This window comes from Phyllobates terribilis, unplaced genomic scaffold (assembly GCF_046119375.1).
Source record: "Phyllobates terribilis strain yellow unplaced genomic scaffold, ASM4611937v1 Scaffold_3__8_contigs__length_932513732, whole genome shotgun sequence".
In the NCBI taxonomy this organism is placed as follows: domain Eukaryota; kingdom Metazoa; phylum Chordata; class Amphibia; order Anura; family Dendrobatidae; genus Phyllobates; species Phyllobates terribilis.
This window is the reverse complement of record NW_027362763.1, coordinates 4,892,705-4,917,880: the sequence shown is the minus strand read 5'-3', so window position 1 is coordinate 4,917,880 and position 25,176 is coordinate 4,892,705. Positions and strand designations below refer to the sequence as shown.

General features: G+C 46.2%; 1 protein-coding gene across 1 annotated transcript in view; it reads left to right on the top strand.

The window, feature by feature from the left end:
• LOC141257866 (vomeronasal type-2 receptor 26-like) overlaps positions 1–25,176 on the top strand; it is a 50,690-nt gene that overhangs the window by 8,581 nt on the left and 16,933 nt on the right. Inside the window, exons 4-6 of the mRNA XM_073672876.1 lie at positions 627–851; positions 2,827–2,950; positions 3,469–4,359. Coding sequence (XP_073528977.1) covers positions 627–851; positions 2,827–2,950; positions 3,469–4,359 — 1,240 coding nt within the window. The remainder of the gene's footprint in view (positions 1–626; positions 852–2,826; positions 2,951–3,468; positions 4,360–25,176) is intronic.

The window sequence follows — 25,176 nt, the reverse complement described above, 5'->3', positions numbered from 1 at the left end:
TCCTGTACCAGTCGCCATCACTTTTTGTTCAAGATTATTGTAATTGTTTCTATCATGTATACCCCTTTTTCACATGTAAAGAGCCATGAAATTAATGGCGCTATAATAATAAATAATAATAATAATAATATATTCAGTGAAATTATGTAACTTCTGACTGTGTCCTAACGTAGAACAATTTATCACCCTATTGTGTAGCCATTGTGCCCTCAAACAATAAGTTGGAAAATTTCCACCAACTTGTACCATTTATGTCAACAGTGGAGCAGATATGTAACTCAACTCTACCATGAAGAAACCATGGGTTCACTTAATTTTTGAACAGCATTCTAAACAAATTTCATGGATCAGAATTCCCTAATAGTCAATAGTGATAATCCCGATCCATAAAATTCTCTGAGATTGTTTATTCACCATCAGATAAATCCTCAGGAAATGATCCAATTGATTAAAATCTGAATAGTTTCCAGCCACTTGACTGGTAACTGATTGAAGAGCCATCACATGGCCAAATGTTGACCATGGAGCTTGGGAGCATGAACCTCATTTACATTGTGGCCAGTGCGAGGACTGAAGGTCTTATGGTGGGTTCTTTGATATTTACTGACCATGTACCACTTCTACAGGTTCTTCATCACCTCAAGAAATCAAGTTTCCGTACGTTGTCCGGGGAGGTGTTAACATTTAATGCTGATGGTGACCTCACAGCTTCCTATGACATCATAAACGTTCAGGTTCTCCACAACAGCTTTAATCTGGTGAAAGTGGGAAAAGTCGACCCAGAGTCAAAGGATGGAGACAAAATCACATTGAATATCAGCTCCATTCTGTGGAATGACCAGTTTTCACACGTGAGTACAGAGGAGACTGGGACTTATAGATAATAATATGCTTTACAGAAGAAGCTACATTGTGCAGGTATCACCATGGGGCAGAAGGATTAGAGTCTCCTGGGATCGATGGTCACAAGGCAGCAGGTAAATGTGAAACGCAGTCCACAGCCGCCACGTCTAGAGAGCAGCTCCTCAATGACTCACACTAATCATCCTGGAATACATCTCCTTGTTAATTCCACCTGACTGACTGCCGAATACTGTCCTGATGGAGAGTTGGCCTCCCCTCCGCACCCTGCTCCAGAAATCAGGAAAGTCTAGGATCTAACACCAAATCCACTCAGAAAAAAAATTGCAAAATTATTTACTTACTGACAGAACCATGAACATTTGATTATTCTTACCCACATGCATACACTATGAATGTATTTATGTATGGTATAAGTTTGTTAGTAATGGATGTATAGTATATATGCTGTATGTTTTTTAGGTAATGGATGTGCATATTTTTAATCGATTCATTACATCTCTTTCTAATGCATTTAGCTTTACTAGTTTAACTTTGTTCCATTTTTAACTTTAAAATAAAGATTAGTGAACGTCATGGAAAGAGATGGACATGATGAGGGCCACTTATGATCATCACCGGTCCAAAATAATAGACAACACGGCCTCCGTTGTGAATATGTTGAATGCTGAGTTCACACATGATTGAGCTAGAGGATGCTGTAGATTTGATCGGTAGCTCCACAAGCTTTTTTGTAGATCTGATCGGTAGATCACAGACTCTTGTGTAGCTATGATCTGTAGCTCCTTAGATTCTTGTGTAGATCTGATCTGTGGCTCCTCAGACTCTCATGTAGATCTGATCTGTAGCTCCTCAGACTCTTGTGTAGATCTGATCGGTAGATCCTTAAACTCTTGTGTAGATCTGATCTGTAGCTCCTTAGATTCTTGTGTAGATCTGATCTGTAGCTCCTCAGACTCTCATGTAGATCCGATCTGTAGCTCCTCAGACTCTTGTGTAGATCTGATCTGTAGCTCCTCAGACTCTTGTGTAGATCTGATCTGTAGCTCCTTAGATTCTTGTGTAGATCTGATCTGTGGCTCCTCAGACTCTCTTGTAGATCTGATTTGTAGCTCCACAGACTTTGTGTAGATCTAATCAGTAGCTCCTTAGACTCTTGTGTAGGTCTGATCTGTGGCACCTCAGACTCTCTTGTAGATCTCATCTGTAGCTCCTCAGACTTTTGTGTAGATCTAATCAGTAGCACCTTAGACTCTTGTGTGGATCTGTTCTGTGGCTCCTCAGACTCTTGAGTAGATCTGATCTGTGGCTCCTCAGACTCTCTTGTAGATCTGACCTGTAGCTCCACAGACTTTGGGTAGATCTAATCAGTAGCTCCATAGACTCTTGTGTAGATCTGATCTGTGGCTCCTCAGACTCTTGTGTAGATCTGATCTGTGGTTCCTCAGACTCTCTTGTAGATCTGATTTGTAGCTCCACAGACTTTGGGTAGATCTAATCAGTAGCTCCTTAGACTCTTGTGTAGGTTTGATCTGTGGCACCTCAGACTTTCTTGTAGATCTGATCTGTAGCTCCTCAGACTTTTGTGTAGATCTGATCAGTAGTTGGTTAGACTCTTGAGTAGATCTGATCTGTGGCTCCTCAGACTCTCTTGTAGATCTGATCTGTAGCTCCAGACTCCGGTGTAGATCGTATCTGTAGCTTCACAGCCTCTTGTGTAGTTTTGAACTGTAGCGCTATAGACTCTTGTGTAGATCTGAGATCTGATCTGTAGCTCCACAGATTATTGCGTAGATCTGATCTGTAGCTCCACGAACTCTCTTGTAGATCTGATCTGTAGATCCACAGACTCTTGTCTGTAGAGCCCCTAAATTAAGCCTCAAAAATTCCTAAATATAATAAGTATAAGTATGATCCATCCATGGTTTTACCATCCAATGGTCTTCTTCGCTTTACTTCTTGTAGATACCCAGTTCTGTCTGCAGCGTCCAGTGTCTTCCCGGGTACAGGAAGGTTCCACAACAAGGAAAGCCTGTGTGCTGCTACCACTGCCTGCCCTGTTCTGTGGGTGAGGTGGCCAACAACACCGGTAAGATCCATCACCCAATTAAACATGGACATTGTTATATGTTCCCTTGTATGCAAAATGCTCATATTATCTAAACCAGAGAAGCCTGTGTATGTCCATCTGTAGACTCAACGGGCGGGTGTGGTACTAACTTTCATTGAAAAGATCCCGTGAAAAATGTAGACAATGTTTAATAGGAAAAAAAACAAAATGCAATCTAGTATTCCAATATATCAACAAAACTAGAGACTATTCCAAAACAAACATAGACACCAATGTTTTGGGGTTCCTTCTCCTCCTAAACTCAGAGCACAGCACCATTCTCTCTTTTGGAGGACTTTCTTTCACTGATTTAAGTTATTTTGCATACGTCTTGCCTTGTAGCATTACCTGTAAATGAAGTTTTTACCTTCTGTTAGGTCTCTTCAATGAAAGCCAGTAAGCTGCTGAACTATTTTCTTCCATAGATATACCCACTCTAGCAGGTCCATACCACAGCATTTTACCTACATCTCAAAAGACATCTTCTTATATTTCAGATGCCAGTGAGTGTCTTAAGTGTCCTCCTGATCAGTGGTCCAGTGAAGAGAAAGACAAATGCATCCCAAAAGTGATAGAATTTCTTGCGTATGAGGAGCCATTAGGAATAATGGTGGTCATGATGGTCATCATATTCTCAGCTTTTACTGTCTTCATCTTAATATTGTTTGCCAAACACCAGGAAACACCAATCATCAAAGCCACCAACCGGGAGCTCAGCTACATCTTGTTGGTGTCTCTCATCCTCTGCTTCCTCTGCTGCTTGGTCTTCATAGGTCAACCATCAAAGGTCACCTGCCTACTGAGGCAAACTTTCTTTAGTGTGGTCTTTTCCATCAGCATCTCCACAGTCCTGGCCAAGACCATCATGGTGATCTTGGCATTCAAAGCCACCAGACTTAATAGTCCTCTGAGGAAATGGTTAGGACCCGTAATCCCACGTCACGTTTTAGGACTTTGTTCCGGGTTGCAGATTGTAATTTGCTTTGTTTGGCTTTACAAGTCTCCTCCTTTTCCTTCACTGAACACTGAGATAGAAAATCATAAGATAATATTTGAGTGTAATGAAGGACATAAGTTGTTCTTCTACATGACTTTGGGGTTCATGGGCTTCTTGGCCTTGATAAGTTTTTTTGTAGCTTTTCTAGCAAGGAACCTTCCAGGAACCTACAATGAGGCCAAACTAATCACTTTCAGCATGTTGGTCTTCTGCTGTGTCTGGATCTCATTCATCCCGGCTTATCTGAGCACCAGTGGTAAATATACTGTAGCCGTGCAGGTGTTTGCCATCTTGTCCTCCGGCGCTGGACTTCTAAGCTGCATCTTCCTCCCCAAATGTTACATCATACTTCTGAGGCCGGAGAGGAATAGTCGAGAGCTTTTAGTAAGCAGTAAAAGAAATTAGATGTTTGGGTGAAGATCTGCTGGACTGGAGGGCAGATACAACTAGTTGTAAAAAGCTCGGAAAACACAAAAATTGTTACCAAAAATTGTTCATACATGACAATAATCCAAAAACCTTGTCCCAGAGACAAAAATACTTGAATTCTTACACTTTTTGGAGGACTTATGGGTCAATTTCACCTGCGAAAAGTCAGAAAGTAATATTACTGGTGTATGATGCGCCGCAGATGCCCTGAATTCAGCCACACGAGAGACATCATGGGAAGACATTGTCTATGTAGAGTTGAGAGTCTACAAAACACAGTCACCAGGGAGGAGGCACTCAATGGGGAGCACTGGGCCGGTCTGAGGACTGGGGTGATTGATCATGTAAATAAATCTCTCTTAGTTACACTGTGTCTGAACCTTGAAATACAGTTATTCTTGACTTAAACTATTTCTTCGCAGAAGCAGTCTCTTATATCCAGCATACTTAGCAAAATATGACAAAATGGATGCCAGGGAATGGCCTGAAGGCTATAAACTAGAGTAAGGCCTCATTCAGATGTCCTTTTTTCCACTTATGTAAAAAATATACAGTGGTGGCCAAAAGTATTGGCACCCCTGCAATTCTGTCAGATAATACTCAGTTTCTTGCAATCACAAATTCTTTGGTCTTATTCTCTTCATTTAATTTGCTTGCAAGGAAAAAACACAAAAGAGAATGAAGCAAAAATCAAATCATTGATCATTTCACACAAAACTCCAAAAATGGGCCGGGCAAAAGTATTGGCACCCTCAGCCTAATACTTGGTTGCACAACCTTTAGCCAAAATAACTGCGAACAACCGCTTCCGGTAACCATCAATGAGTTTCTTACAATGCTCTGCTGGAATTGTAGACCATTCTTCTTTGGCAAACTGCTCCAGGTCCCTGATATTTGAAGGGTGCCTTCTCCAAACTGCCATTTTGAGATCTCTCCACAGGTGTTCTATGGGATTCAGGTCTGGACTCATTGCTGGCCACCTTAGAAGTCTCCAGTGCTTTCTCTGAAACCATTTTATAGTGCTTTTGAAAGTGTGTTTTGGGTCATTGCCCTACTGGAAGACCCATGACCTCTGAGGGAGACCCAGCTTTCTCACACTGGGCCCTACATTATGCTGCAAAATTTGTTGGTAGTCTTCAGACTTCATAATGCCATGCACACGGTCAAGCAGTCCTGTGCCAGAGGCAGCAAAGCAACCCCAAAACATCAGGGAACCTCCGCCATGTTTGACTGTAGGGACCGTGTTCTTTTCTTTGAATGCCTCTCTTTTTTTTCCTGTACACTCTATGTTGATGCTTTTTCCCAAAAAGCTCTACTTTTGTCTCATCTGACCAGAGAACATTCTTCCAAAACGTTTTAGGCTTTCTCAGGTAAGTTTTGGCAAACTCCAGCCTGGCTTTTTTATGTCTCGGGGTAAGAAGTGGGGTCTTCCTGGGTATCCTACCATACAGTCCCTTTTCATTCAGACGCCGACGGATAGTACGGGTTGACACTGTTGTACCCTCGGACTGCAGGGCAGCTTGAACTTGTTTGGATGTTAGTCGAGGTTCTTTATCCACCATCCGCCCAATCTTGCGTTGAAATCTCTCGTCAATTTTTCTTTTCCGTCCACATCTAGGGAGGTTAGCCACAGTGCCATGGGCTTTACACTTCTTGTTGACACAGGAACATTCAGGTCTTTGGAGATGGACTTGTAGCCTTGAGATTGCTCATGCTTCCTCACAATTTGGTTTCTCAAGTCCTCAGACAGTTCTTTGGTCTTCTTTCTTTTCTCCATGCTCAATGTGGTACACACAAGGACACAGGACAGAGGTTGAGGCAACTTTAATCCATGTTAACTGGCTGCAAGTGTGATTTAGTTATTGTCAACACCTGTTAGGTGCCACAGGTAAGTTACAGGCGCTGTTAATTACACGAATTAGAAAAGCATCACATGATTTTTCATAGGGTGCCAATACTTTTGTCCACCCCCTTGTTTAGGTTTGGTGTGGAATTATATCCAATTTGGCTTTAGGACAATTCTTTTTGTGTTTTTTTCATTGAAGACAAATTAAATGAAGATAATAATACCAAAGAATTTGTGATTGCAAGAAACAGAGTATTATCTGACAGAATTGCAGGGGTGCCAATACTTTTGGCCACCACTGTATGGTCTGAGTTTTTTCAGTGTTTTGAATTGGATTTTCATCAGTGATTGGTCATTGTGTCTGTTTTTTTCATCAGTGATTTTCTCATAAATACAAAAAAAAAATTATATCTATGATTTTGATCCATGAATCAGATCATTCATAGGCATCTCTAGGATTATTTTGTTGACACTTGGTCTGAAGACAAACATGAGTATCTGAACAGCCCCATAGACTGTAATGGGTACGTGTTCTAGCCTGAATAAGTTGGATAGAAGACATTCATGAAGAACGGGTGTCTGAGAGGCCATACACAACCTGAGGAATCCATGATGGTTAATCTCGAGGAATTCTTCAACGGCGGGGAGGACTCACTGCTCTGTGAAGGGGAGGACTCGCCATACAGATTATTCCCAGAGACATAACTTTCTTACACTTCCCATCGTTATACCTTTATAAGGCTTGTTCTTCCTGGAAAAAAGTTGATTTTTTTTTTTTGTGAACCCATTCATTTTACCGTATGATGGGCTGTAAAACTGTAAAAAAAAAAAATTGCAATTCCGCCATTTTTTTTTTGGAGTTTTTAGTTTTCACGGCGTTCATTGTGCTGTATAATGACTTTTCAGGTCAGTACGATGTAAAACTAATATAGTTTTTTTTTTTTATATATTTTGGTGGTAAAAAAAAATCCAGAATTTAGAAAAAAAAAATTGTTTTGTGTTACCATTTTCTGAGACCTGTAACATTGAATTTTTTTTTTGTTGTTGATGGAACTATGTGGAGACTTTTTAATTTAAATGTACAGTTTCATTATTTTACTTTATTTTTTTTTTTATTATTTTTATTGACCAGACTTTTGGTGACACCTTTTTATGTTTGTTCAATGTTTTTATTTTAAAAATTGGGATGATTTAAACCCTTCTTTTCATTTTTAATTTTAATCCATATTACTGCATGCAATACTCCTGATTGTGACGTACAATATGGCGCTCTACTCCATAGAGGTGCGAGTCTACGAGGTCCGATGGACGGCTCCGATCATGGATGAGTTTCCTATGGATCAATATACACATGTCTGCAGCCTCCATTGATGTGTCACAAGCCAAGCATGCAATCAAAAGTATCCCCCCAAACTCAGTTTATGAGTAACATGTACACACCTTCTACTGTTTGCAATAAAACAATGAAACAACAATATAAATATATGAAAACTGCTAATATAACAACTGGGTTGCCCAAATAATTCCTCCCTTGTAAGGGTCACATGGCTCGAAATGTGTAGTTATTGCCCCTAATACCAGTGACGAGGGTCCCTGTGTGTGACAATGTCCTTTTTCTTGAAGTTGCTTCTCATTTACTTTTGTTTAAAGCTACGTTAATTCCATGGTGCGGAACATGAGAAAGGATTGAATACATATATCATAGACATAACATACATGAGACATTGAAAATAAACAAATAGACAGACTGGTACAGAAGGGAGAAGACCCTCGTGGGCTGATAGTCTACAGGATAATGCGGAAGGAGACAGAGGTTGGGGGGTTGCAGCAGGTCCGGTGACAGCAGGGTACAGTGAGGACCTTCGTAGGCTTATAATCTACGGGATAATGGGGAAGGAGACAGAGGTTGGGGGGTTGCAGCTCTGTTGACAGCTGGGTACAGTGAGGACCCTTGTAGGCTTATAGTCTACAGGATAAAGTGGAAGGAGAGAGAGGTTGGGGGGTTGCAGCAGGTCCAGTGACAGCTGGGTACAGGGAGGACCCTCATAGGCTTATAGTATACAGGATAAAGGGGAAGGAAACAGAGGTTGGGGGTTGCAGCAGCTCTGTTGACAGCCAGGTACAGTGAGGACCCTCGTAGGCTTATAGACTACAGAATAAAGGGGAAGGAGACAGAGGTTGGGGGGTTGCAGCAGGTCCGGTGACAGCTGGGTACAGTGAGGACCCTCGTAGGCTCATAATCTACAGGATAAAGGGGAAGGAGACAGAGGTTGAGGGATTGCAGCAGGTCCGGTAATAGCCGGGTACAGGGAGGACCTTCGCAAGCTTATAATTTACAGGATAACAGGGAAGGAGATAGAGGTTGGGGGGTTGCAGCAGGTCCAGTGACAGCTGGATACAGGGAGGACCTTCATAGGCTCATAATCTACAGGATAACGGGAAAGGAGACAGAGGTTGGGGGGTTACAGCAGGTCCAGTGACAGCTGGATACAGGGAGGACCTTCATAGGCTCATAATCTACAGGATAACAGGGAAGGAGATAGAGGTTGGGGGGTTACAGCAGGTCCAGTGACAGCTGGATACAGGGAGGACCTTCATAGGCTTATAATCTACAGGATAACGGGAAAGGAGACAGAGGTTGGGGGGTTACAGCAGGTCCAGTGACAGCTGGGTACAGTGAGGACCCTTCCTGGGCTTATAGTCTACAGTATAATGGGGAAGGAGACAGAAGTTAGGGGTTGTAGAAGCTCTGGTGACATCCAGGTACAGAGAGGACCCTCGTAGGCTTATATTCTACAGGGTAACAGGGAGGGGGTCAGCAGGTTGTGGATTGCAGCAGCTCCGGTGACAGCCGGTTTATCTCAGGCTGTAGGATTTCCAGAAGAGATGAGTTTTCAGGTTACGTCTGAAGATTCCTATTGCAGGAGACAATCAGACATGTAGAGGCACTGAATGTCAGTGGATGGTGGATGTCCGAGAAATATCCTGGAGGTGATTGGGTGAGCAACATACGACAGTGGAGGAGAGAAGGATGTTGCAGAGACCAGTTGGGTCATGTATTTCCACTGGCAGCAGATGTTAATATCATGGTAGCTGTAGTGGGCTCTTGGACCCCTAAACACTTTCCTCGCGTGAACAGCAATTGTCAGTAGTGGGCAATGGCACTTTTGCTATAGGCCCCCTTGGGGTGGTGCTGCTGTTGAGTTGATGTCTGGGTGCAGGCGTTGGAGCGCCCGTGGTGTAAGTGCAGCAGGAAACAATCAGATGTGAACATGTAGACATGACACTTCTTTACTGAAGAGAATAACAGGTTACAGCCTCTCTTAAAGAGACAGATCATGTAGTTCACAGATCCTTTACAGGCAGTCCCCAGGTTACAAACTAGAAAGGGACGGTAGGTTTGTTGTTAACCCAAATTTGTATGTAGGTTGGAGCAGGGCCAGAAAAATAAATACATCATCATCGCTGACCTCTCAGGCCACCCGACGTCAAGCCCTTATGGCGCGGAGTGACTTTTGAGGCATGGAAGTGACTTGAAGCCTTGGCCTATAGAGAAGAGCCTGGAGATTCGGTGTGTGATGGTGAAAAGAAGACCAGAAGGCGGCCAGCGAGCAGCGGACAAGCTGGAGAGATGAGCGCTGAGTATTATTTTTTTTTTTACATCCGACGTTCGTATCTACGAGTTGTACATAAGTCTAATGTTCATAAGTCGGGTTCTGCCTGTATACGTTTGTGTATGAGCGAAGGTCTCATTTCCTTGTGAAGCAGCAGGTTTCAGACCTCTCAGGGCGGCTGGAGCACAGTTCTCTTCATTTACTATTGGAGGACTTCACTTACTGTGTCAGCAGTGGGGTCCTCCTGGGTCTTCTACCATAGCGTTTCATTTCATTCAAATGTGGACTGATAGTTCACGCTGACACTGATGCCCCCTGAGCCTGAAGGACAGCTTGAATTTCTTTGGTTCTTGATTGGGGCTGCTTATCCACCATCCGGACAATCCCGCGTTGCAAACTTTCTTCAATTTTTCTCTGCCGTCCACATCCAGGAAGATTAGCTACAGCGCCATGGGTTGTGAACTTCTTGATTATAATGCACACAGTGGACATCAAGGTCTCTGGAGATGGACTTGTATCCTTGAGATTGTTGATATTTTTCAACAATTCTGGTTCTCAAGTCCTCAGACAGTTCTGTTCTCTTTCACCAAAGGGTGACAACACTTTTGGCCATGACTGTATATATCATCATTATATAGATAAGATGTCATCACGGACATCAGAAGTCTGGAGTCTTCTGCGCCAGAATTATCCTTCAGAACTTATAACACGGATCTGAAAGCGTAAAATTGCTTGAACGGTAAGTGGTGAATTTTTTATACTTTCAATCGCTGAACTCAGCAAAACTTACAATTTTTTCACAAACACTGACTCCATAGGCTTTTTTTTGCACCGCACTTTGACCCCTTTGCGTGACCTTTGGTGGATGATTATGGTTTCATTAGATTGGTAAGAAATTAATGGATGTGATTGGCTGATGAGGGCAGAGAAGATTTTCTTAACCAGCTTCCAAACAGTGTGGTGGTGTCCACAGCATCCAATCATAGCATAGCTTTCATTTAACCTGAGCACTATATGAACTGAAATCTGCATGTGCATCGTGGAGAGATTCAACTCTAAAAATAAGAAGTTAATTATATACTCAGATCTCCTATCAGCGATTCCACCTGTGCCTCACGGTCCAGGTCCACGGTCCCTTCACCTCCAGAGAAACTTGAAGATCAGCCTGATTCAGAAGATTTAGAACATGAAGAGAAGGATGCTGACAAAGACTTTCACGCTGGTCCCAAGGAGCCAAAGCTTTTTTCACAGCTCAAATTAAATGATTTAGTTAGGGACTAAGATCTTCCTAAACTTCTGCAGAACTTTTAGGCTCTAGACTAAAGGAAAATAACCTGCTCATTCCTGATACCAGTGTTTCATGGTATAGAAGTAGAGAAAAGGAATTCCTTCCATACTTTTCTCAAGACAGTGCTCTAGTGTATTGCAGTGATGTTCCTGGGTTGATGGAAAAAATTGACATTGAGTACAATGTGAGCGAGTGGAGACTCTTTATTGATTCATCCAAAAAAAAGTCTGAAAGCTGTGCTACTGCACAATGGCAGCTAGTATGGAACTATGTTCCCAAAGTATGGTGTGGAATGTTTTTTCTGCCAAGCGCCATTTGGTTCCTTTCATCAAACTGCCCTGTGCTAAGACACTCGCTAAGGCCTTTGTCAAGGAAATTGTCAGACTACATGGCGTTCCTACTGACATTGTTTCGGATAGGGGACCTCAGTTCGTGGCTCGTTTTTGGCGTGCTTTTTGTGACAGGTTGGGAGTTCATTTGTCGTTTTCATCCGGATATCATCCTGAGTCTAATGGCCAGACAGAAAGGAAGAATCAGGATGTTGAGCAGTACTTGCGTTGTTTTGTGGCAGACAATCAGGAGGGGTGGTCTGAGTTTCTGCCACTTGCTGAGTTTGCTCTTAACAACCATACATCCTCTTCTGCTGGTTGTTCACCTTTTTTTGTTGTTCTGGGAGACATCCGTCTTTTGGGTCATTCTCCAAATTGGTATCGGCTGTGCCTGAGGAGGAGAGTTTTTCCGGTGATTTGGAGAGAGTTTGGACGGATGTGCGTGGTAATCTTCAGGAGGCTAACAAAAAATCTAAGAGGTACTTTGATAGGAAACGGCAAGAGGTTTTGTTTGCTATTGGTGACATGGTTTGGTTGTCCTCTAAGAATCTGCGGCTGAGGATTCCTTCTAAAAAATTGGGTCCCAAGTTTGTAGGGCCCTTTAAGGTGCTTCAGGTAGTTAACCAATCTGCTGTTAGGTTAGAGGTTCCTACCTCCTGGAAGATTAATCCGGTGTTTCATGTTTCTCTGTTGAAAAGAGTTTATGTGTCGGATGGAGACGCCTCTGCCACTGTTCCTCCGGTGGTGGAGGACGGGGAATACGAAATTTCCCGCATCCTAAATTCTAGATGGTATAGAGGGAGTTTGCAGTATCTCGTCGCTTGGAAGGGTTTCGGACCCGAGGATAACTCATGGGTGAGGGCGGATGATGTTTCTGCTTCCAGACTTGTCAGAGCGTTTCACAAGAGGTTTCCTGATAAGCCTGGGCCTAGGGAATCCGGAGGATCCTCATAGAAGAGGGGGTACTGTTAGAACTCTCCTGTTAGGTTTTTTATATCTTGCTGGTCACATGACCTTTTTTGCCTATTTAATCCTGCTCCGCCCTCCTGGCCTTGCTGGACTTCATTGTAATTTCTATTTTTAAGCTAGTCTGGTGCTTAGTTACCTTTCTCAGTCAGTTTAGCTAGGTCTTCGGACCTTTATGTTCTATGTTGTGTGTTTGTCTTTTACTGCTACAATCTCTGCTAGGAGGTGTCCAACTTTATCCCAGTCGCTAGTTCTTGTAGGGATCCCTCCCTTGCATCTATAGGTCTTCATACAGACTAGCCGAGGACTTTAGCGGGTCTGATCGCAGGATCAGGTTCCCCGTTACATCGTAGGGATCTAGCTTAGTTCTATTGTAGGGACAGATCTCCTTTCTTTCCTTAGTGCTTGTAGCAGATCATAACACTGAGGGCAAACCAAGGCCGAAAGCACGTGCTGAAGCCTGAGGGCCTAGAGCATGGCCGGAGGCAAGGAGAGGAGTTAAGGGGGAAGAGGAGCATCTTAAGCTCACCCCAGAACACAAGCCAGACACCGGGTTCGCGCCTACAGGATCCTCTACGCCCAGTAGGAATAACTGGTATACCAGGAGGATTCCAGACCCCTGGTCAACCTGAAGCTACAATCATCTACAGAACTAGGAACCACGAAGGCCCCAGCGTCCAGGGATAGTGGTAGCCAGAGAAAAGTTATTACTACCAAGCAGACAGGTGAGAGAGTGAAACAGTACAGAAGCTAGACCTAGTTCCAGGCTGGCCAGGAGCTTCAGAGAGAGAGAGAGAGAGAGGAAGAAACGTATCAGGAGGCCTACTACCCGCTCACTGGGGAGAGTCCAGAAGTGCACCCTTCCTACTAAGTACCCTGGACCATACCTGCTGTTTACACCAGTAAAGGTACTGAAGCGAATCCCCTGTGTGCGTGTCCGTCATTCCCCCTGACCCGACTGGGCCACCTCTCATCTGCATCCCTTCCATCAACCCTGCCCCGGGGGCCTGCTCTGCCTGTGGGGAGCAGAAACATCTCAGCTGCCATCCCATTACCCCCTGGAGGTCTGCAGCAGCGCTGGTACCCATTACCAGGAACCACAGGTGGCATCACGAGACAAAATCGTTTATCATCCCTTCAAGAAACAACCCCTTTCAAGAGTGACCCCAGGGTACGGGCCCGGGAGCCAACCGCCATGACATCCCAAGTAGGTAAAGGTCCGGGTACCAAGTTCCCCATATCCCCCTGGTCGAGTCACATACTCGGTCCCCAGCCGCCACTGTTTCTGCTGGTGTCGCCTCCGCCTTCCACAAGCACGGGTCCCAAAACATTACCTGTGCCCTCCCCAGTGCACTTACTGGGAAGGACCGTCTAACCACAAACATGTGGCCAGGGATGGTACGGAGCCAGTCCACAACTTTTTTTGCTGAGAGTTGTATTTAGCTCGGTGAAAGTACTGGCATAGAGGGAAACCGTATCTACTCCAGCTGTCATTTCTCCGTCACCAGGTTCCGCCCATTGTCACACACGACCATGCCTGGCTGTATGTTCAGCGGTGAGAGCCACAGATCAGGCTGCTGTGTTACAGCTTTCAACAACTCTGCAGCGCTGGGCGGTTTGTCATCTAAGCATTAAGCATGTTATCTTCAGCACAGGCTGTTGCCGCTTGGCCAAGGCAGTGCTGCAGTGCTGTCAGCTTGTGACTGATGTGGTCATTTCGGAGATGGAGGAGGAGGTGCATGAGCTGAACAATGTGATTACATTAAGTTTAAATTGGTGACGCTGTTTTTTATACTAAAGAAAGATCCTATTGTTTGGGGTTTTTTACGTTATTTTTTAAGACAAATTCATTCACCGGGAAATGTCATTTTCACATTTTACAACCTTATCTGGCAATATGGTGTGTGACACATCATCAGACACATCATGTTTTATTTATGATGGAGGGACTCTGAAAGTCATAAAGCCTATTTTTATAGGGACATCAGATGGCCCTTACTATTCTTAAAAGGCCAGCAGTCAGCCCTAGCTATTGTTAGAGAGCCATCAGCCGGCTATGCTTTGTTGTTCCCATTATTAACAAGTGGGTCTCCTATACTGTTATTGCGTATCTAGTGACTGCAAGGGCTGCCAAAAATTTGGATGCAACCCAATACCCCTTTGAAGAGACATAGAGGAGGGTCTCAGTAAAAAAAATGTTCCCATTATAAAGGAGTGGGTCTCCTATAGTGGTAATGCCCATGCTGTGACTGCAAGGGCTGCCAAAATTTCGGAAAAACCCCAATAAGAATTTAAAGACACATAGAGCAGGGCCACAGTAACGACAAATTACCATTAGAAAGAAGAGAGTCTGCTATACAGTTATAGGGTATGCAGTGAGTCCAACGGCTGACCAATTTTAGGAAAAACCCCACTAAGAATTTAAATACACACAGAGCAGGGCCACAGTAACGACAAATTCCCATTAGAAAGGAGAGTCTCTCATAGTGTTGGCCTATGCAGTGAATGCAAGGGCTGCGAAAAATTTGGAGGCACTTCAATGCCCCTTGGAAGAGACGTGGAGGCGGGCCTCATAAAAAAATGTTCCCATTAGAAAGGAGCTCGCCTCCTATACTTGGAATGCCCATGCACTAAGTGTATGGGCTGACAAACATTTACCCCTGGGGGGTATACATGAACATACTGTATAAAAATTTTATTTTATGGGCATCATAAACACCCTTTAAAAAAATTACGTGGGTGTTGCATAACGGACCACGGTCACCCTGGTGATATGGTGATGGAGGATGAGGAGGATGAGGAGAATGAGGAGGACAAGAGCAAATAGCCAAAATCAGGAAGCATATACCCATGTGTGGGTGTGAAAAGGTGCATGGGAATACACCTCCCAAGAAAAGACACTGGATTTAAGTTTGTTACCCTGCTATCATTCGGTGGTGTTGAGAAGTCTGGCCCAATCCAGCCCTTGTTCATTTTTATAAGAGTCAGCCAGTCAGCATTTTCAGTTGACAGGCGGATGCGCTTATCAGTTATAATTCAACCAGCGGCACTTAAAACCCGCTCTGATAAAACGCTGGCGGCAAGGCAGGCCAGGACCTCCAAGGCATAGAGAGGCAGTTCATTCCACGTATCCAGCTTGGATACCCAATAATTATAAGGCACAGTGGAATCACGGAGGATGTTGGTACGGTCGGCAAGGTACTCCCTCAGCATCTTCCCAAACTTTGCACTCCTTGTGAGAGTACCCCGCGGTACGAGGTTAAGCACATGGGCGAGGCATGGTACGTGTATGAGCTTGCTTCGCCTCAGAGCCGCCACCCGGTTCCGGCCATTGTCACACATGACCATGCCTGGCTGTAGGTTCAGCGGTGTGAGCCACAGATCTGCCTGCTCTTTCAGAGCTGTCCACAACTCTTCAGCACTGTGTGGTTTGCCACCTAAGCATATTAGCTTCAGCACAGCCTGTTGCCGCTTGGCCGAGGCAGTGCTGCAGTGCTTCCAGCTTGTGAGTGATGTGGTCATTTTGGAGATGGAGGCTGAAGAGGAGGGGGAGGCTGAGGAGGATGAGTTGCAGGAGATGTAGACCGTGGGGGCAACCCTGATTGACCTAGGGCCCGCAATCCTTGGCGTCGGGGGGACGTGTTCCGTCCCAAGGTCCGACTGGGTCCCGGCTTCCACTATGTTAACCCAGTGTGCCGTCAGCGAGATGTACCGTCCCTGCCCACAAGCACTTGTTCACGTGTCCGTGGTTAGGTGGACTTTACCGGTAACTGCGTTGTTGAGAGCACAGCTAATGTTTTGGGACACGTGCTTGTGTAATGTGGGGACGGCACACCGGGAGAAATAGTGGCGGCTGGGGACCAAGTGCAGAGGGACAGCCGCCGCCATCAGGTTGCAGAATGCTTCCGTCTCCATGAGCCTAAAAGGCAACATTTCGAGCGCAAACAGTCTTGAAATGTGAGAATTTAGTAGTGTGGCCTGTGGGGCATTGGCTGCATATTTGTGCTTGCGTTCCAAGGACTGTGGTAGGGACAACTGAACGCTGCGGTGGGACAAGGTCATGGATGTGCTTCCTGATGCTGCTACTTGACAGTGTGCAACGACAGGTGCAGGGCAGGAGGCATCTTCGCATGCACAATAAACAGGGGATTGGCTTAAATGTACAACAGCGGAAGAAGCAATGGTGCCACCCGCAGACACTGTTCCTGGAACCTGGGGTTCGGCACACAAAGTCGGGTGCTTTGCTGCCATATGCCTGATCATGCTGGTGGTGGTCAGGCTGGTCGTTTTGCCACCCCTGCTGATGCTGGCCTGGCAGGTATTGCAAATGGCCTTTTTGGGGTTATCGGCAGAGTCTTTAAAAAACAACTAGACTCGGGAAGACCTAACCGTTGCACTGGCAACTTCCTTCATGTTGGTGCTACGGGGAGCAGTTGCCTGCCTTCTGTCTGTGGCCACCACACTGCTTCTTCCTGCCTGTTGGGGTGCTCTGCCTCCCTCCCCCTGTGTGCTGCTGTCCTCGCTCTGCATGTCCTCCTGCCAGGTTGGGTCAGTTACTATATCATCCTCCACCTCGTCTTCCACTTCCGCACCCTGGGCCTCCTACTGACTTTCTGGCAATTGTGTCTCATCATCATCAACCTCTTGTGACACTTTCCCACCGTCGCCTTCGTGTGACCGTGGCTGCTCAAATATTTGGGCATCGCTACATGTGATCTCCTCTTGCCCCACTTCAAGTTGATCGGGCGAGAGGCCCGAATCTATAAATGGAAAAGTGAACAGCTCTTCAGCGTGTCCAAGTGTGGTATCAGTTGTCTCTTGGTACTCGGCATGGTGGGAGGAAGGAGGATTAGGTTGAGGAATATGCGGTCCAGACTCACAGCTACCGAGACTTGACCGTGTGGAAGACAGGGTGGTGATGGTGGCTAAGTGACTGGAAGCATTATCCGCTATCCAACCAACAATCTTTTGACTCTACTCTGGGTTCAATAGTGGTGTGCTGCGGTCCCCTAGAAATTGGGACAGGAAGGTCAGGCGAGAAGTTGTGGGTGTTTGTTGTGGCACAATTTCGGCTTGCCCACGGCCTTGTCCTCGGCCTCTGCATGCACCATTACCATCATGTCCAGTTCCCCGTCCCTTGCCACGTGCCTTGCCTGTTTTAAATGCAGGACAGTATTTTCCACGCTCACTACAAATGACTGAGTTTGGAGCGAAGTTATATGTGATCCGTGTTACGGAGAAAACAGAGTTTTAAATAGCTGGCCTGTAGGTAAGTAGTTTGAACAGCAAACTGCTGTGAATTGCTTCAATGACACACTGAAGGAAATTTTTAATGGAGGCCAGAAATGGTGGTATTTTCTGACAAAGTATATGTGATCCGTGTGACGGAGAAAACACAGTTAGCTGGACTTTTAGCGCTGTAATATGGAAAGGACCTGGCTGTATTCTGCAGTGCCAACAAGCAAATGGCGCAGAAAAACGGTGTTCTCTGGATTGCTTTTTAAGCAAATAATGAGGATTAAGATCCAAAAAAAAGTATTCCTGGCCCCTGAGACCTGGGCCTTTGTATAGAAATATCTAACAGCAGCAGAAGGCAGAACTGGAATGGAGCATATTGTGCTATATACACTGCAGTCTTCTATATACCCTGCCTGGCTGCCTATATACCCTGCCTGCCTATATACACTGCCTACCTGATATCTCTGCAGATGGATTAGTCCTCAGAAGGGCTGTTTGTTAAGATGGATATGTGTAAAGTACGTTTTTTCTCCCTACACTACCTAATACACAAGCAAATGTCTCCCTAGCTCAGCAGTACCTCTCCCTACACTGTCTGATCCGGAATGACAGTGACGAGCATGGCGGCACCAGGTCTGATATAGACCTGATAACGCTGTGCGGCCAGCCAATCACTGTAATGTCACAACCAACATGGCTACAGCATTACAGTGCATGGCAGGCAATCCCTGCATGTTCATTGGCTCTGTAAAGAGTAGTGTTGAGCCACCCCCGTAGTGTTCGAGTTCGGTTCGGTTCGTCGAACACCCGTGTGTTCGCCGAACTGTTCGTCGAACTGTTCGTCGAACACCTTCGAACACCGTTAAAACCAATGGCAGGCAAACAAAAACACATAGAAACACATAGAAAACACCTTCAAAGGTGTCCAAAAGCTGACAAACTGCTCAGAAGACACAACTAACACATGGAAAAGTGACAAGTACATATAGTCATGCGAAAATAAAAGAGGTGGAGGAGTAAAAGGAGGGGGAGACACAGATATAGGCATGTCATGCCCTTCTAAAATCCAAAAAGTGAGAAGCCGACACGGCCAGTCCGCTCCTGCCCGTGCCACCTCCGTGTCGCCGGGTTTGTGCCAGAGCCGTGGTGAACCCTGATGGCCAGCCCCCCTCTCCCAATACTGGTGCCTGTCCGCTGGTGGGTCGAGCGAGCCCCCCTGTGGTGGAGGCAGCTCTAAGCTTTTTAATTTAAATTGTCTCTCTAATTTGAATGAATACACTTTAAATCCATTTACAAGGATCTATTGGAGGGCAAGTCTCATGCCAGCAACCGCGTAATTCCAGCTCCAGTAGCGTCCACTAAAGCTGCTGCAGTTAAAAAGCTTTTATAAGGATCGAGCTCGGCTGTCCACCGCAAGGCATCCTACTGCCAGTCCCAGCCCCTATGCCTTGGGGTGCCTCCTGACGCTCTTCACTGAGTATCCCATGGTCCCGAAGCATTTCCTTTGAAAAAATTAAGTGTCTAAACTACAGGTGGTGTAGCTTGCTTAACAGCCGGGATAATCCGCTGACTAGCAGACACTGCTACTAGGCACAAAGTATTTCCTGGGCTAGATGCAGTTAAAAATTTGTAATTAGATACTCTCGTTGGATGCTGAGAAAGCATTCCATAGAGTCTCCTGGCACGCCATATATGATTCTCTTAAAAAGCTTGGGGTAGGGGTCTAGGGGACCCTTTTATAGCCAAAATCACGGCCCTGTATCGCAATACGTCACCTAGGCTGAAGATACATGGAACTGTAGCACCCTGAGGGCTCGGTTGCTACAGATGTATTGCACCTCACCCAGAGGTGTGATATCTCACTCTCAGGTAAGGATGGAGTGTGGATCAGGACCCGACACCTGCATGCATTACACCACATTGCCGTGGGGCAGGGCGACCAATATGCCCCTGAGATGGGCACGACAGTCCCTGTCCCTGGCTGGAGTGGGGGGAGGGAACACTGAGGAAGGGGAACCCTGTAGTGCAGGAGCAGGGAGGAAGCAGTTCCTGGGTGCATTGAGAAGGGAGTATAAAAGGTGGGCACCATCTTAGTTCAGTGCAGAGAAGTCTGAGCAGAAGTGGCAGGGAGCAGGGGCTCTGCATGAGCTCTGCTCCGGAGGTGGGCCTAGTAACAGAGGCCCAGGCCTGGAAGAGGGAGAAGGAAGGAAGAGGAGCGGAGAAGGCTCCAGGAACGAGGAATGAAGGGATCCCAGGGGTGCGGACGGGCGAGTCGCCACCGCACGCCCGAATCCACCTGCGTGGATGGGTCAGGCCAAAGGGGGAGACCGGTCCCCGAACTAGTGGAGGCAGGAAAGGACCCACAACTAGAAACCGGAGGCTCTGACATTTTATGTGGCGCAGCCCCTCGCTACACCCGCTAGGAAGGCACCACATAGGGTCAGGGAAACTGGCGCCAAGTTTACCAAGAGGAGGCCCGAGGCAGCCAGACAGAAGTGTTGGTAAGAAAGGCCAGACAAAGGACACACAAAGGGGGTCCTGTGAAGTGCTCCAAAGTTATCTGGGAGTTGTCTGAGCCCCTCACCTGGTGAGCACAGTACGACGTGGGCAGCCGTTACCTGCAGACGTGGTCTGGATAATAAGAACTGTGAGTAAAGGCCCTGGACTGCATCACTGACTCCGTGTCGTTACTGCTGCTGCCCTGCACCATCACCCCCATCCTCCGCATACACTGCTCTGAGGCTATACTCCTCCCGTGGGGAGTTATGCTACGCTCTGCTGCACCCACAACACCAGCCTCAGCGGTCTGCCCTGTAGCGGCGGTTCACTCTGACCGCAATCCACGGGTGGCGTAGTCGGACATTTAAACATCAAAACCACATAAATAGTTCCGCCACTGGTTTGACCGCCCTGAGCCACGGAACCGGGTCGCCGCCACGAAGACTACAACCACCAGCATCCACCAAAAAGGGTCCGGCTCCGGGTGTCCCAAGGCCCAGGGGGTGCGTCAGAACATTTTCATCACCTTTCACAATCACCAATGGGACAAGGCAGGGATGTCCTCTGTCCCCTCTCTTATACATCCTAGTGACGGAGCACCTGCTCTCATCAATTCGCCATAACCCCAATATTAGGTGGATTGAGGTGGGAGGCACCGAGTACAAGTGCTCTCTATTTGCTGATGATGTCCTAGTATATATCACTCAATCACATATATCCATCCATGCTGTTATGGCTGAAATAGATCACTTTGTTACATGGTAAAATTTTAAAATCAATGCAGCGAAGTCTGAGGCCCTCGATGTCTCCCTCCCCAAATCCATATAGGATTCCATCCAGTCCAACTTTCCCTTTGCCTGGCCCTCACAGGGTATCAAATACTTAGGAATTCCTATTCATAGAGACCTCTCCCATCTATGTTATCTTAATTTTGGGCCCTTTATTGAACAACTCCATACAGACCACGGTTGGCAAGTTGGAACTGTGAGATTCACTACGTGCACCACTGGTATTTTGTGGAAAAGCACATGTACACCGCGTTCCAAATTATTATGCAAAAAGTGTTTAGGAGTGATAAGGGAAGAATTTGTTTGTTTGTCAGTTAAACTCATTGATGGTGATGTGTGTCAGGGCTCTTTATATCACTGTAAGCAATTGCAGACACCTGTGCTAATTAGTTTGGCAGATGTGTCCAATGAATGGCAAGACTACTTAAGAAGGCTGTCCCACATTATTAAGCAGCCTACATTTTCTGCCAAAATGGGAAAGAAAAAGGATGTGTCGGCTGCTGAGAAGCAACAAATTGTGGAGTGTTTAGGTCAAGGCATGACTACAATCAACATTGTGCGATGATCAGGATGAAGTGTCTTGGCAATCAAGAAGTATGTAGCTGATTCACAGTACACACGTGTGCGTGCTGATAAGGGCAAATTGAGGACTCTTTCCTACAGGCAATTACGTCAGGTTGAAAGAGCAGCGGCAAAAAAGCCTTGTCATAGCAGCAGACAAGTTTTTGAAGCTGCTTGTGCCTCCAACGTCCCCCGAACAACAAGATGCAGGGTCCTTCAGAGGTTTGCAGCTGTGCATACGCCATCCTGTCGACCTCCTCTATCCACTTCACACAAGCAGAAACGGCTCCAGTGGGCCAAACATTACATGAAGACTGATTTCAAAACTGTTTTGTTCACGGATGAGTGCCGTGCAGCGCTCGATGGTCCAGATGGATGGAGTGGAGGATGGCTGGTTGATGGACACCCCACGCAAACACGGCTACAGCGCCAACAAGGAGGAGGTGGAGTAATGTTTTGGGCTGGAATCATGGGGAGAGAGATTGTCGGCCCCTTTAGGATCCCTGAAGGCGCTAAAGATGAACTCCATAATGTATGTGGATTTTCTCAAACAGCACTTCCTGCCATGGTTCAAGAAGAAGAACCGTGTATTTCACAGCAAGATCATTTTTCTGCATGATAATGCACCATCTCATGCTGCACATAAAACATCTGCATCTCTGGCTGATATGGGCATAAAAGGGGACAAACTTATGGTGTGACCCCCATGCTCCCCTGACCTCTACCCCATTCAGAACCTTTGGAGCATCATTAAAAGGAGTGTCTATGATGGCGGGAGGCAGTTCACATCTAAGCAACAGCTCTGGGAGGGTATTCTGTCCTCATGCAAAACAATTGAAGCAGAAACCATCCAAAACCTGACAAATTCAATGGACGAGAGAGTTCAGAAGCTCCTTTCGAACAAGGGGTCCTATGTGAAAATGTAACATCACCTAGAATAAAGTTTTGAGTTGAAAACTGTTTGATTTCAGTTTCTAACAACCTGCTAATGCATAGAATTTCAAAAATGACCATTTTTTTGGTCTTTATTAAAATGAAAAGGTTGATCGAAAAGTTTGGGGGATCTAAGAGTGTGGCAACCCAGTAGTCATGATTACTTCGAATTCTGACAATATGAGGGTCATGCTGCAGGTAGTGCAGCAAGAAGGCACTTATGTGTCTTGCGCATCTCGGAGCCCCAAAATTATTTTCCGGGCTAGATGCAGCTAAAAATTATTTTTAATTTTAAATCTGGTGGAGCTTATTATAGATGGCCTAATAGGATCAGTGCTGCACACTGCTACAAAGCCCAAATTATTTTCCAGTCAAGATACAGATAAACATGATTAGTAATTTGAAAGCTTAAAACGTTTGGTAGGGTGATTTTAACCAATCATCAAGCTTTTACTCTCCCCAGGATGACACAGGGGTAGAAAAGTCGTTTCGGATCCATGATTTGTTCATCTTTATGAACGTGAGTCTGTCTACATTATCAGTGGAGAGCCGCGTGCGCTTATCTGTCAGCACACCACCAGCAGCGCTGAACACACGTTCAGACAGAACGCTGGCTGCGGGGCATGACAAGATCTCCAAGGCGTAAGTGGCTAGCTCCGGCCATTTATCCAGATTGGAAGCCAAAAAAGAGCAAGGGTCCAGTGACACAGTCGTGGCTTCAATGTTTACTTGGAGATACTCCTGTAAGATCGTCTCTAGGCGTTGACTATGTGTCAGACTTCTTGTCTCCTGTGGCCTTGCAAAGGATGGGCTAAAAAAGTGGTGAAATGATTCCGCAAAATTGATGTTACCAGCAGATACTGTGGTTCTGTTACGGTTTGAGTGCTGAACACTTGACGGTCCCACGGTTGGCAAGTTGGAACTATGAGATTCACTACGTGCACCACTGGTATTTTGTGGAAAAGCACATGTAAGATTCTGCAACAGTCTCTGCTGATACTCCTGCATGCGTGCATCCCTTTCTATGGCAGGAATAATTTCTGCAAATTTACTTTTGTACCGGGGATATAACAGTGTGGCAACCCAGTAGTCAGGATTATTTCTAATTCTCACAATTCGAGGGTCATGTTGCAGGTAGTGCAGCAAGAAGGCACTCATGTGTGTTGCGCATCCAGGAGCACCAAGTCCCTGTTGTGTTGGTGGCGAGGTAACAATCATGCTTCCTTCCTCTGTCCTCTCCCCCCAACCTCGCACAACAGAAATGTGATCAAGGTCTCCCTCATCTGATGAGTCTTCCATCAGTTCGTCCTCCACTTCTTCCTGGGCTCCTGCACCTTCCTCACTAGTTTGGCTGCTACCATGCGCCCTGGTAAAACCATCTCCCCCACCCTCACATGCCTGCCGCCTTGGTGCTGCCGACCTTCTGGACCTTGCAGATGTTAGCCCTTCCGCATACAACTCCTCCTCCTCTACTTCCTCCACCTCCTCTTGTGCCACCACCTGACTCCGAATTCTGTTTAACATGTGCTCCAGCATGTAAATCACCGGAATAGTCATGCTGATAATGGCATCGTCAGCACTAAACATCTTCGTCGCCATTTCAAAACTGTGCAGAAGGGTGCATAGGTCCCTGATCTGAGACCACTCCTCCAGCGTGATTTGCCCCACCTCTGAATCTCGTTGGCCCAGGCTATAGGTCAGAACGAATTGCACCAGGGCTTGTCGGTGCTGCCACAGTCGCTGCAACATGTGCAGAGTTGAATTCCACCGGGTAGGCACATCGCATTTTAGCCGGTGAAGTGGCAGGCCCAACGACTTCTGTAGAGATGTAAGTCGCTGAGCTGTGGGATGCGAACGGCGGAAGTGAGCACACAGCGACCGTGCCCTCTGCAGAAGACCATCTAGTCTGGGATAGTGGGCTAAAAATTGCTGGACAACCAGGTTCAACACGTGAGCCATACAAGGCACGTGTGTGACATTGCCCCGGCGAAGGGCCGCACCCAGGTTTGCAGCATTGTCGCACACGGCCTTCCCTGGTTTCAGGTCCAGTGGAGACAACCATTCATGAAATTGGTTCTCCAGAGCTGACCACAACTCCTCAGCTGTGTGACTCACATTTCCCAGACATTTCAATGTAAAAACCGCCTGATGACGTTGAGCCCTACTGCCAGCATAGTAAGGAGGTGTGCAGGATCCCTTCTGCGCAGTTAGAAAGCTTGTGGCATGACCAGACAGGCTTTGGGTGCAGGTGGAAGACCGAGAGGAGGTTGAGGAGGCAGAAGCAGTGGAGGAACTTTGACATAAAGAGGATTGACGCACAACTCGTGGGGACGGCAAGACTTGGACAGCAGCCCCTTGTCCTGCTGTCACCATAGTTACCCAGTGCCCAGTCAGCGACATGTAACGCCCCTGTCCATGCCTACTCGTCCAAGTGTCTGTGGTGAAATGCACCCTGTCACACACAGAGTTTCTCAAAGAAGCGGTGATGTTGTGTGCGACATGCTGGTGGAGCGCAGGCACACCTTTCTTTGAGAAGTAGTGCCGACTGGGCATCTGGTACTGGGGCACTGCGACGGACATAAGGTCTCGAAAATCCTCTGTGTCCACCAGGCGGAAAGGCAGCATTTCTGTAGCCAAGAGCTTGCAGATGGTGAAATTCAACCTCTTAGCTTTCTCATGGCTAGGAGGAAATGGTCTTTTACTTGTCCACATCTGAG